Raw genomic sequence first — 13,748 nt, 5'->3', positions numbered from 1 at the left:
AGGACAGGGCCCTGTCACCCTGCACACCGGGAGCGAGGACAGGGACCTGTCACCCTGCACACCGGGAGCAGGGGCAGGGCCCTGTCACCCTGCACACCGGGAGCGAGGGCAGGGACCTGTCACCCTGCGCGAGCAGGGCCCTGTCACCCTGCACACGGGGGCAAGGGCAGGGACGTGTCACCCTGCACACCGAGAGCAGGGGCAGGGACGTGTCACCCTGCACACCGAGAGCGAGGGCAGGGACCTGTCACCCTGCACACCGAGAGCGAGGACAGGACCCTGTCACCCTGCACACCGAGAGCGAGGACAGGGCCCTGTCACCCTGCACACCGGGAGCGAGGGCAGGGACCTGTCACCCTGCACACCCGGAGCGAGGACAGGGCCCTGTCACCCTGCACACCGGGAGCGAGGGCAGGGACCTGTCACCCTGCACACCAGGAGCGAGGGCAGGGCCCTGTCACCCTGCACACCGGGAGCGAGGGCAGGGACCTGTCACCCTGCACACCGGGAGCGAGGGCAGGGCCCTGTCACCCTGCACACCGGGAGCGAGGGCAGGGACCTGTCACCCTGCACACCAGGAGCGAGGACAGGGACCTGTCACCCTGCACACCAGGAGCGAGGACAGGGACCTGTCACCCTGCACACCGGGAGCGAGGGCAGGGACCTGTCACCCTGCACACCAGGAGCGAGGGCAGGGCCCTGTCACCCTGCACACGGGGAGGGCCCTGCAGTGCCCCAGGCTGGGACTGGGGTGGTGCTGAGGCAGTTCAGCAGCATTGCAACTCTGTCTTCCATCTCTTCTTTCTCTTTTAGGGAATTGTTATCGAGTGATGCGATGAAAGACTACAACAGAGCTCGGGTTTACCTAGATGAGAACTACAAATCACAGGAACATTTTACGGTAAATTTCTTTGTTTCACGGGTTTAGTTCAACCAATGGTGAATTTCCTCTATAAAACTGGTTGGGTTTTTTGACTGGTGTGGGAGTGTGAGCCATTTCCATCATGGCGAGGTTTCCAGCTTTATTGAGAAGTTCTGTTGTAGGACGTGTAAGTGCTGGTTTCACAGAAGTGCATCCATTTTAAAAAAAGAGAAAAATATCTAAATGCAAAGCAAGTCTTTTCTGTTGTTTAAGATGTTTGTATTAAGTTACTTTTATGCTCTAGTAATTAACCTTGGTGGATCAGGATTACCCTCTGTTTGAGAATACATGTTACCGTCTGATAGTGGGAGGTGGTGCTGGCCCTGAAGTGTGATGAGCTGGTGACAGGGCTTGGATGAGTGTCCAGGGCTCGTGGGTGGGATCTCCAGAGCTGATTCACAGGCTCACTTGTCTGTGGGATCATGAGAAAAGCCAGAGCACAAGTTTGTACTAGCGTGGCAGTGATGTTTGTGTAAGTGTGTGCAGAGCAGAAGCAGTGGTATGGTCACAGCTGTGCCTGCACAGTGTGTGAACAGGTCTGCTGCAGCTCGTGGAATTACAGCTGGGCTGTCTGGGAAGGAGCAGTCTGGGAAGGAGCAGTCCTTTGGAGGTGAATCTGTGGCATCTCCCTCCTCTCCAGGGCAGCAGCACAGCTAGTGTGGAAGTGGTGTAAGGCAGCAATGTTGTTTCTGGACACAGACACAGTGAAGGCGGCATGGGTGTTCTGGCATCCAGTTCTTGCCTCAGAATTTTAAAAGCATAATGGAAAGATAGAGGCAAATCACACAATGATCAATTTTTTTGTCTGTCATTCTTTTCAACCCATGAGAACCTCTTAGAGGTGAATCAGTGTGAAAAAATTTTAAAAAGCAAACTAGAAGGTGAGTGGTTATTTAATTATGCTTTATATTAAAGAAGAAAATACTGTGTGCTAGGGGAATATTTTATACTTTCTCTGTTAGGTTTTCAGTAGTAATGGCTTGGAACCAAAGCTAGAAAACCTAGAAAGGAGATTGTGTACCTTCATACTGAGAGCTCTTTAACCTTCTGACTTCTGGTAGTCTCTGGCACTTAGTGCTGACAGTCCTTGTGGAAAGTTCCGGAGACTATGGGTGTGAATCAAAGATTCACAGAAATTACCTCTTACACAAGTGATTTTAACTGGCTGTTGCTCAGCTCCTCTGTGCACATTAAATGTGGGCATTGGGGGAACTATTTGGGCAGGTGTTTCATCACTGTGCTGTGTCCATTTAGGGTAAGGCTTTAAACTTATCCCCAGTGGGGTTTGGCTTGCACGATTTTACACGTCTCCTTGTTTCCTCATTTGTTCTGTTTGATTGTAAAGTTCTTTAGCTTCTGTGGGCTTTTTTTCCATCCCTTCTAAGGCATGGTATTGGCAGCAGATGTTAGCCTTGTAGTTGTTAATAGTGTTACCTCTCTGTCTTTGAACTATAAACATTTATCACATGTATTGTTGTATAAAGCTATTTTCTTTAGAACTGGGAAGCTGAGCAGTTTCAGTTTGGCTGACCTTTACCCCTGCTGCTCTCATATCCCCTTTTCTGGCACTTTTGGCATCACTTCTTCTGTAAGGCTTTCCTTAGTTTGGCTCCTGCCAAGATAAATCAGATTCTGCTGCTCATGGTTACTCAGCTTGGCTGCTTTAGGGCTGACAGTGAGATCTGGGAAAGCATTTTCACTTCAGCATATAGCCTCTCTCTTCCAGCAGGTTTTACATATGTTGTAAAGCAAAAAACCAATGTGATAACGATGTGTCTCTTGTGGAGTGATTTGTTCTTCAAAACTAGTAATTCACTGTGTATCAAGGATCAAGATAGTTCATTTTGCATCATCCCAGACACATACTGGGGATTTGTCATTTATGGTCATGTATACCAGCTCTGGTATGAAATGGGCAGATTTGGGGTTTGGGATTTGTGGGGAGGTGTCATGACAAGGAGGAGACAGTGGTTTGCTTGGTTGGTTTTGCTTTGCCATGGTTGATGGGATGAAGCCGTGTGGGAGTTTGTGCCCCTCAGAACTCACCAAAGGAGACACACAAAGCCCCAGCATGCAGGCAGCCTGGGGGGGTGTGGGGTGCCATGGGCCCCTGACAGCGTGTGGCAGGGCTGGTGTTGGTGGGGTGGTCACCTCGTGGGCCCCCAGGGAAGGGGGAGTCAGGCTGGGCAGCGACTCGGGGTGCGAGGCGTGGGCTGGGTGGGTGCTGAGCCGTGGCAGCAGAGGGCCCCCCCAGTGCTGCCACAGCCTGAAAACATGATCTGGAGATGAATCTCTTGGCAGAAAGCTGCTACATTAGAGCTAATGCTTATCAGCTTGGGAAGATGACAGCGCTGGAGTTAAGAGCTCCCAGCAGTTATGGATGAGGGCTGTGGGTGACAGTCTTTGCAAGCCTAACGATGGTTTCCCAGAAGCTTCAGATTAACTAAACAGGCAGTTCTGATGCTGTTCTGGTTGTGACTGGAAATAGGGATAGCAGACTACTGGGGACAAACTGAGACTGCTAGCCAGAAACTCTCAGAAGTCCACATAGGTGGATGATACTTAAGATTCAGCCTTCTGTAAATCTCCACCAAAAAACCATGACATTTTTCTGTCCTTAAAATGTAATCAAGAAGGTAGACCTTAGTTTCTGTCGGAGAATGTAGAATTAATGAAGAGAGAATACTGAAATAAATAGAAGTCTGAGAAGCTGGGAAATTCAGTACAATTGTTTTCTGTATTTCTGAGTATACCCATGGACTTCTGTCTTAATAAAGCACGTCGCTGTGTTTGTCTGGATTTTTCCCAATGTTCAAGCATTTACATTTTTAATTTTACTGTACTTGGTATATTTCACGTAAGGGATATTTTATAAACCTTGATGCTTTTCTATGTGAGGAGTTATCCAGAAGCAGTTATGTGTGATGAACTTATGGGTACTCCTCAAATAGCCTAAGTTAATTGTGAATAAGGTGCTTTTATTCTCCAATAAAAGCATTTGTGCTGAAGCCAAATAGCAGCCAGAAATAAATTGATGTTTTCATCAAATCCATAATTATTTTCATATGAAGGGATGTCAGTGTAATCAGTGAATTTTTTTGTTATTAGATCAAAGCTAGTTCTGTTTAGTGCCTGTATTTATTGATTTCTGGAATATTCAATTAAGGTTAATGCTTTTTTGCCTTTTTTTTTTTTCATTGCTAACAGAAGGCAGGAGTAGCCCCTGTATGGCTTAAAACATCCCTGCTGTGTTACCATGTGGTTTTAGTAGGCTGAGAGACTTGTTACTGCAGTGAGTCAGATCCTAAGGACTGCTGGCAAACCAGACCTTGGAGAGGAAGCTCATCAGCAGCTCATGCCTTGAGTTTTTAGTGAGCATGTTAGGAATTGTGTGGTCATTACAGCCCTCGACTGATTTGTGGAAGCATTTGGACAGTAGGGTAGTTGCTTTACTTCTCATGGTAGATTTATTTAAAAAAAAATAGACTCCTCAATTGCCTGTCTGCTTGCTCAGCCCCGTAGATAACCTTGCAGTGACAAAAATGCTGTTGGGCTGTGTACCTGATGTGCTGAAGTTTCAGCTTGCTCCTCCTTGGAAGGGTGTGTTGTGTTGTAATCTCTTCATCAGAGAGGGGGTTTTATTTCAAATTAAAAAAAAAAAATCAAGATGCCTTTTGAAACTGGTATTTCTTACTTTAGGTAGATGTGTTTAAGCAAAACACCATGGCTGTAGATCTCAGATGTTATTTTGCACTGCTAATGCAAGGAAATTGACAGGAGAGAGGAAGCTCGTATGGCTGCTGTCCTCCAAAGTTCAAGGTTTGTGGGATAATTATTGAGATGAAACTTCCCTTAAATAACTACCCAGGAAATAGACAAAGATAGATTATTGATGGAGAATACAGCAGATAAGTCTTTTTTTTTCCTGATGGGCTTTATTCCCCCTGTGCTGTCCAGTGGGAGGGTTGCAGAGGTGCTTCCCTTGCTGAAGTAGGACCTGGTGCAGCACCTCCTCAGTGGGGCACCAGTCCTGGGGGCTGCTCCTTGGGGTGTCCCCTACCCTGAGGTGTCCCCCTCCTTCACCTACACTGTCCCAGGCCCGGGGCAGGAGCCGCAGGGGGCCTGGCTTGTGGTGGGTGGGAGCAGGGAAGATACAGTGAGGATAAGCACGAAAAAGAAAGGTAAAATGCTCCAGTTGTGCAGTAACAGACCTTTTCTCTTAGACTAGGGAAATCAGTACATGCATTGCCATAAAGTATAGAAAATGCTCACCCTTTTTTCCTCATTGTTTTTACTTGTTTTTACGCCATGCATTCTGTACCAGTGGTTTTTCAGATGTAAAATGGCTCTTAAAGCTAGATAAAGCACCGGGTGGCCTAGAGTAGGTTTGTTATCCTTAATAATACTAGTAATAACCTGAGCTGGCATGACTGGGAGGGCTCCAGTGGTGAGCAGTGGTCCTAAAAATACAGACAGCATTTTATTCAAGTGTGTTATTTTACCTTAAAATTGTATCTGCTCATTACTGAGAGAATAGTAAAGTTAATTTTTGTTAGATTAATGATGTTTGAGTAATATTTTTGGTTGAGCTGAGTTCGAATAATTGGCCATTAATTGAAAAAGGAAATTGAATTGAATTTATCTTGTACATAAATCCTGTCATAGTTATTAATGGGTCTTAGAAAATATCAGCCTGTTCCCAGAAATGAATGGTGTCCACTGATTCTTCTGGGCTGATTAGCTGTGGCAGCTCAGAGTTTTGTTAAATCAAAAAGATGATTTAGGAAGAGAGACATAATTGAATTGAATATTGGGGGAATGCCTGATGAGTTCTCAGCCCGCTCCTCCATGAGGAACGCAAGGGAGGGCCGGTTTCCCGGGAGGGGGGGCTGGGGGGTCCCGGGAGGGGGGCTGGGGGTCCCCGCAGGGCTCTGGTGCAGCCGGGCTGCTGGAGCGGTGGGGAATGCTCATCCCTGGGGCCTTCTGCTCTGCAGGGGGGCTGGAGCAGCTTCATTTGCCGGGCTTTGCCTTTACTGAAGTCTCCGTTTAAATTTTCTTCTGCTGATTTCCTGAGCCTTTTTCCTCCCTCTCCTTTTTCCCCTTATTTCCACGGAATTTTACTTGGTGCTTGAGTCTGCTTTTGATAATGGTATTGCTGAAAAGATATGCCAGGCTAGAACAGCAGGACTAGATTTCTGTCCCTGAGCCACAGCATCACCCCGGGACATCTCCCTGGTGCTGGGCACAGGTCCCTGCGGGGCTCTGCTGGCAGCCTCGCCCCTCCCGGGTCCCTCTGGTGGGGGTGCGGGGGGCTGGGGAGCCCTCCCTGCTGACCCTGGTGCTGTGGGACCAGGACGCTCCTTCCTGTGTCCCACTCCGGAGACCTCGTCCTGCTGGGCTTCCTGGGGCCTCCTGCCCCTGTCCTTCGGGAGCCTGGGCTGGTTCCAGCCCACAGGCAGTGCCCACAGCAAGGGCTGCCTGCTGAGCAGCAGAGGCAGAGATGCTGTGCCTGGAGGGGACGGTCCCCCGGAGGAGCCGGGGCTTGCCTGGCTCTGGGGACTGTCCTGAAATGAACTGCTGTGAGGTTCATCCAGGGAACCAGCTGGTGGAGCAAAGCAAGGTCCTTCCTGAGGAGCACATACAAAAAAACTGCAAGTGTTTTGTCATCACAAGCCTCCAGACATCACTTCTAGTCAAATGTTCCCCACATCTTTCCCTCTGCCCACTACATTTTATTTTATTTAGAAAGGAGTTAGTAAAAGCATTTTTAAATGAGTAGCAACATTAAAAAAAAAAAATCTTGTAGTAGAAGTTCCTTGGGATTTCTCTGCTGGTGGGCTGCAGGGGGGTACCCAGGCCTCCCAGGACATGCCAGGAAGGGTCTGTGCAGTGGGATGGAGAGGGACACTGCATTTTGTGGTGGTGCTGAGTACTCGGGTATACTGAGTATTTACTTTCTGCTAATTCCACTTCCAGGTGAGAATAAAAGGAACAAAACCATATGAAAACTATATTAATCTTCTCTATTAACACTCACCAGAAGCAATTCTCTAGCCATGGGCAGAGGAGCCTTTTGCTGACGTGTATGTGGTAGAAAAAGTGAAATGGAAAACCGAGGATTTTAGCTTGAAATACAAGCGCTGCAAAGCCGAGTGAAGCCTCGTGGTGGCAGTGCCTTTCAGTGATTAGGTTTGTGAGGCACTTGCTGGAGCTTCCTTGCTACTTTTCCAGCAGCCTCCTTCCTCCTCTTCATTGTAACACAGAATCTCTTTCCATTGCAGCCTTCTGATTTTTGTGGGTTCTTGATGAAATTCACGGTTGGGAACTTACTGAAACCTGCGTCACAAAGTTTGACCTCTTCATTAGCTTTTTTTCCTTTTTTTAAATTGAAATAAATTAGTTCATGAAGTGAGCTGGTGAATGCAGAAGTTAATCCTACTGGTTCTGACAAAGTCATTAAAAAAATGTTTGCAGAAGTATTGTCATTCTGAGAGGGACACGTTTTCACAACTACTTGACATTAAATTTTCCACTTAATTTCTTAGGGAACTAAGTCAGCTGTCAGGTAATTGCTTCCAGTCTCTTCTGAGAGGGAAATGGGATCTGAAAGGTGTTGCCACAGCAGTACCTTCCTCCAGTTTTGATTTGTCTTTTTTTCTGTGCTGTTTTGAAACAAATCTACAAGACTTCTGTAGTGTTGTTCTTACTGTGAGGAGTTTCATGGCTTATCCTTCATGTTTTCTGACACTTCTATATAATTGGAAGAGGAGGAATAATTACCAAACAGTGAGAATTTCATATATCAGTAGCCCAATGATGCAGCCTTAGGTCAGTGTCTTGTGCACAAGTGTGCTGGTGCTGAGGAAGTTGGTAATATAGCAGCTTCTTTGTACATAAAATCATTATATTGTTTGCACTAGCTATGGATTTACAATTTATGTGGAACTGCGTTTTCAGTGGGCTGGGGATTTTGTGTTCAGAATTTCATACTGCAGTCGTGCAGCAGGCGACCAGTCCCAGACCCTGGGCACCAGCACCAGCTCCTCCTGCCCTGGCACCGCAGGAGTGGGGCTGCTGTGCTGCTGCCTGGGGGGGAGCAGCCCTGGAGCTGCTTCCCCCTGGTGCTGGAGGAAGCCAGCGGGTTTGAGGACAGTGAAGGAGAGAATTAAACCTAAAATGCCTCGATTGGGCCTTTCCAGTTGGCCCCCAGGCCCTCCTTTGCTTTCAAGGGTTATGACAGTTGAAGTGCCTGTACCCTCCTTTCCATGCCCTTTTGGCTTGTGAGCACCCTGCTGGCTGGGCTGGGGCTGAGGGAGCTTGCCAGAAGGCAGCAAGGAGAGCACAGCAGTGTTTGGTGTCCTTCTTTAGCAGCTCATCTGCAAGTGACCTGAGGCCAGGGATTAGTAACTTTTCACACCCACCATTGCAGGCAGCTGCTCCCTGTTTGGGCACCTGACTGCATTCTGCACATCTGCCCAAGGTATGCTGGTAAGCATTTAAATGCTGTGCACTGTATTTACTCAGACCTAATGCTTCCCAAACACAGGAATCCCTCTAGCCTGCTCCCAGGCCTGGAAGCACTGCTCAGCAGCCCTGTGCTGTCCTCAGGGCCAGCACTGCCTGGGGTCCCAGCCCCCCTGTCCCCCCTGCCTGCCTCCAGCAGCAGCCCGGGTGGGAGAGGGTCCTGGAGGGGCTGGGGCTGCTTGATGTAAAGGTTTGCTGAGTGCACAGGGCAATGCTGAGTATTTAATATAACAGGAAGAACAGTAATGAAAAATGGTATTATCCATTGAAATAATTGAAGATCTTTCACAAATAAGTATAGAAAATACTTTAATTTTAAGTTTGAAAAGCACCACCTGGGTCACTTTTAAAAGTGTGGGCCATAGTTGCCTGATTTTGTCTTTCTACCAAAAAAAAAAATTGAAATTATTAAAGTATGGGGCAATCAGATATCTTGTTTGCATTTATATGCAGTAGGGCTAAGGGCAGGACCATGTATACAGTACTCTAGCATAGCCTTGATGTTATTAACAGCTCTTTTCAAGTGTGTGTGAGGAGTTTTGTTTGTGCGAACAAAATGTTTGATTTGGAACAGCTCTGGCTTTCAAGAAAAGATGTGAGATTGGAAAATGAGAAAATAATTGCCTAAGAAATTATGAAACGCCGTTTAAAGAACTTGCTAATGTGTTTGTCTGCAGCATTAAATTCTGCAGTAGGAGTAGCGTGACTCTAGAAGAACAATCCCTATACTACTGACTGATACAAGCTAATGGGTTTATTAGTGTTTGAAACAATGGTATAAGGCAGTGCTTGTAGCCAAGAAGAAAGCAGTACGTGGGTCTGCTCTCTCTTCTATGAACAGCACGTGGCAGGCAGGTTTCACTGCATGGCTTACCAGCTGGACCTTTCAAAAAGGCTTGAAAACACCTGATTTTTCACAACTAAAACCAAATGGATAGGAGAAAAATGTGTTGTCATATCGCACTGCCTGAACATAATCTCAAGATATTGACATGGAGGCAGTAAGCAGCCCAATCTCCAAGAGAAACAAAATTACGAATGAAAACCTGCAGATTTCTCGGTATGGTTGGGCTGGGCTGAGACCTGAGGGCTCTGTGAGCAAGGGTCTGAGGGGTTCAGGCAGGGCAGTGATTCCCAGGAGAGGAGGGCCCAGGCTGGCAGAGGGAGCAGCCCACCCTGGTGCTGGTCAGTCACACCAGGTAGCACTTAGGGATGTGATGCTAGTATTAAAATGCCACATGCACACACTTACAACTCTGTTAAATTTAACAGTGTTTGCAATGTACAAGCCCAAAGTAGAACCCCTTGACACTGAGGAAGTGTTTCCACTTACTTTTAGAGGGCTTTCCAAGTGTCTATTGATCAGTGTTCTCTAACAGCACAGAAATAATGTGTCTAATTTAGCTGGCCACATGGAGGAGTATAGAAAAAGCATTAGTTATCCCTTGAAAGGCTTGGAACATCGATAGGAGGACATAACATTAATGACTTTCCTATACACGAGCTTCAAAAATGGCTAAATGAGGAAGAAATTACAAATTTATTTTCCTATAATTTCAGCAGTTGTCTTGTTTTACTGCACCAGTAAAGCATTAAGCAATGAAATGTCACACAAGGAGTATTTTGCTGATAATTTGTCTGACATGCAAAGCATATAAAACAAAAGAGAAAAAGATGGAAATGTGGGGTTTAGTCATTTTGACAAATTTAGTGATTTTTTGCTCATGAAGTCTGGCTAAGACTCTGCTACTTCTGTCCCAACAATTTCACATTGCTGTGTTCTAAGTGGCTCACTATATCAGGAACATCTTTGCTGCCTCAGTTATGTCCTTGACCCTGAACACAGGTTGCTAACATTATGGTAACTTAAAAACTTAAATTCATGTATAGCAAAACTTGTTTAGATATCAAGCTTTTGCTGTTCCAATAAACAGGATAAATGGCAGGTCTTCAGAGGTGGGTAGTAGAAGTCCAGGTTGGGAAGGGATATAATGTCACCAGTGCCCTTAGGTTGGGAAGTATTGAAGTGGAGTTTTGGGTTGTCTTCATTTTATTCCACCTTTTCCAGATAAACAGAAGATTTCATTGGGAAAAATATACAAAACCTGATTTCTGAATGAACTGAAGTAACTGTGATCATCTGTTCTAGCACTGACTGTCATTACTCCCAAATTACCCACCAATCCCTTGTAGCCCCAAGTTTCCTGTAGTCCTGGATGGAATTGCCTTCTTCAGGCGGGAACCAAAGCTGGGGGCTACAAGCTTTGCCTGCTGGGAGGGACAGGATTCAGAAGTACAGCAGGGAGTCTTGTGTGTGTATTAAGCCTCATCTTGAACACGTGTGTGACACTGAGGAGATGTGTGGGTTCTCCTGCATGCTGCTGGCAAACTAGGCTGAGTCCCTCTGAGCAGGCTGGAACAGCAGGTGTTCCCAGGTCAGCTGGTTGTCCTGGAAGTTATGGGAAATAGGGCTGCCCAGAAACTGGGGTGAGAGTACAGGTGTTCTTCACATTAAAAATCCATAGTTGGTTGTCCACTTATTGTAGGACAATTGAGAGGGTTTAGATCACAGAGGAAGAAATTGTATATGGGAAGGAAGCGTGAATGAATGGGTAATGTATGAGAATGTCAGAAACAAAGCACTGATCATCAGGAAATACAGGTACCTTGAGGTGTGGGAGAAGAGAAAGTCAATGATAACTTTGATGCTAAATTCCCAACCCAAACAACAACACCAAATACACCCCAACTTCTTCACAAGAATTGCTCTGTCTCTGCTAATTGTAATAATGGCTTATTAACCTTTGGCTCAAAAGGCTTCAGCCTAAACTGTCTTGTGTTCCTGAGGAGATCTCCAAAAGAGATGGAGTATTTTTGTATTGACTCATCTTGTTGTGAAAGCAGCTGCTGTTTTAAATCTCACATTCAAATATAACTATTAAAATCCTCTCTTATGCAAATGTCTTTTAAATGACAGTTGCTGTAACGTTAGACCACGTTTAAAGCTTCCTCTCTGCTTGATATCCAGGTACCAGGTAAGAATTTGAAAACCACTCACTTTCACAGAAAGAACCAGCTGCATCAGCTTGGGATCCTGATGCAGATACTGTGTCTCTTGCAAAAGAGAAAAACCACCTCAGTACATCATGACATTTTGTTCCTCAAGCACAGCCTGCCTGGTGGTTGGATGTTGCTGCTGGCTGGAATCAGCACCCCCAAATCCCCCACTGAGATACACGTGCACGAACACAAGGGCGATCAGATTATACAAGTGTCTTCTTTTGACACACCACTTTTCAAAGAAAGCTGCAATCTAATCCCCTAGTTAATATGGTACATGAAAACAGATAATACACTGATGGACTTTCATGTGCATGGTGAGAGGGGTTTAAGGCATGAGGAAAATAAAGCACTGAGTAACATTTGAAAGGTATTATGGTATTCTGGATACCTGACAGGGTATTTCTTATATTGTAATTGCACTTTCAGAATTGGAAAACAATGTTTCCTCCAAAACCAGCAGGAAATGGTTAATATAACATAGAGATAAAGGCCAAGCTAGGGTTGGGGGGAGTTGTGTACCCCTATTTCAGATGTTTCTTTACCGTATTTCCAGCTGGATGCCCCAAAATGGAATTATTGCTTAGTGCTAATTATTTAAAACCAAAATGAACATGGCTTGTTGGTAAGTGAGCGTTGATGTACAGTATACAAGCTGCCCTGCACTTACTTGCATAAGAACAGTGTAAATCTTTGAATGTGAACTCTTAAGCTTAATTAGACCTAGATCTGGTGCCCTTGCTTCAGCCATGTACCCAAGGTATGCATTTTCCCTAGACTCATCCTCTAGGCAGAGGAGCAAGCAGCACTTTGTCTTGGTACCTCTATCTTTGACAACAGTGGGAGAATCCTGCTTGTATGTCAGATACTTCACAGGTGTATGTGGAGGGAAGGGATAAAAAAATATTTTGGAGGCTGATCTTTTCCATGGAAGGATTGAGTGCGGAGCAGCTGCTTTGCTGTAAATTCATTTTGAGTAGCAATTTCTCCATGTAAACAAGGCTTGTTATTCTATATATGGAAATAATTTTTGAGGAAGTAAAGAAAAAAAAAGTAACTTCAGTGGGCTTGGAAGAGTGAGAAGAATCTGAGTGAAAAGGATTAGAATTCTTTGAAAATACAAACATAAGCTGGTTTTGTTAGTAAGTACCAGTACATTGCTCTTGGGTCCCTTTGCAGCAGATGAAGCTTGCCTTGTGGAGTCTCTGGGAAACAGCATCAGACTTGAGGAGAATCCTGTATAGTGTGGGGCGGAGAGCAGCTGTTTTGTCATGGACTGCAGGAAAGCATTGCTGCTTCTGGCAGGGTCAGCAACCAACACTCTTTGGCCAGGATAGCCCCTCAGAGCAGCTGTTCAGGAGTCGGGCACTGTCACAGGGAATAAGGTGATTTTAGTTATGAGTTTTTGCAAACTTGAGGAGAGAACATTCTGGATAGTGGGTGGCTGGTGCAGTGGTTGTGAGGAGGAGACCACCTGTCCAAGGAATGAGATGCAAATGGGAGTTCTTCCCACTGTGACTGCTATTACAAGCCACATCTTTGCCCTCATTCAGTTGGGTTGGATAGATATTTCTCCTCTTTATTGTTTACCAGGGGTCTTCCAGATCAGAGAAACTTTAATTTCCACATATTGCCTGATGCACTCGTTGACTTCTCCTAACACAACTTTGTCTGGGTATCCTGTTGATTGGACAGCTGGCTGTAGTCTTAGGAAGTCACAAGAGGCTTGGCCCTCGAGGAAGACAAGACTGTGCTCTGCCATACGAGAGAACAGGCAGGGAGAACTACCAGCTGTAACTCTGCTCTTGCAGAGGCTGACTCCTCAGCTGGGGTGACCTCTGCCCACCTCCAGGTGGGTTGAGCACCCACCTACAGGCCTGAACAGTGAAGATGAGCAGATCCTGAGGCAGGTTGTGGATCTGGAGACAGTGTCACTTGTCAAAGTGTTCTTTATGATCTCTGAGGCACTAGAGGTCTACTTGATTTTATTGCCTTTAACCATAAGCCAACAAAGTATCGCTTGCAAAGTGTGACATTCCTTCAGAGGTTTCTGTGGGTGTGAAGACACTTTCATTTTACAGTGATGCCTTACTATTCCTTAGCAAGGATGGTGAAGGCTGGAGAGCATTGTCCAAGGTGTCTCCCTCAGAGCAGATAGAGTGGTAAGTGTTGTCCAGGGGGGCCTTGTACCCATCCTCAGCCTTCTCCCAGGGAGAGGTTTCAACTCATGAGCTGTTTCCCT

At 46.0% G+C, this 13,748-nt stretch overlaps 1 protein-coding gene across 1 annotated transcript in view; it reads left to right on the top strand.

Moving 5' to 3' along the window:
• Window positions 1-13,748, top strand: part of INPP5A (inositol polyphosphate-5-phosphatase, 40kDa) — a 198,818-nt gene that overhangs the window by 63,189 nt on the left and 121,881 nt on the right. The window contains exon 4 of the mRNA XM_009997546.1: window positions 814-901. Coding sequence (XP_009995848.1) covers window positions 814-901 — 88 coding nt within the window. The remainder of the gene's footprint in view (window positions 1-813; window positions 902-13,748) is intronic.

Source organism: Chaetura pelagica, unplaced genomic scaffold, assembly GCF_000747805.2.
Source record: "Chaetura pelagica isolate M959 unplaced genomic scaffold, ChaPel_1.0 scaffold185, whole genome shotgun sequence".
Lineage (NCBI taxonomy): Eukaryota > Metazoa > Chordata > Aves > Apodiformes > Apodidae > Chaetura > Chaetura pelagica.
The sequence above is the reverse complement of the archived record's forward strand: the minus strand, read 5'-3'. Positions and strand labels throughout refer to the sequence as shown.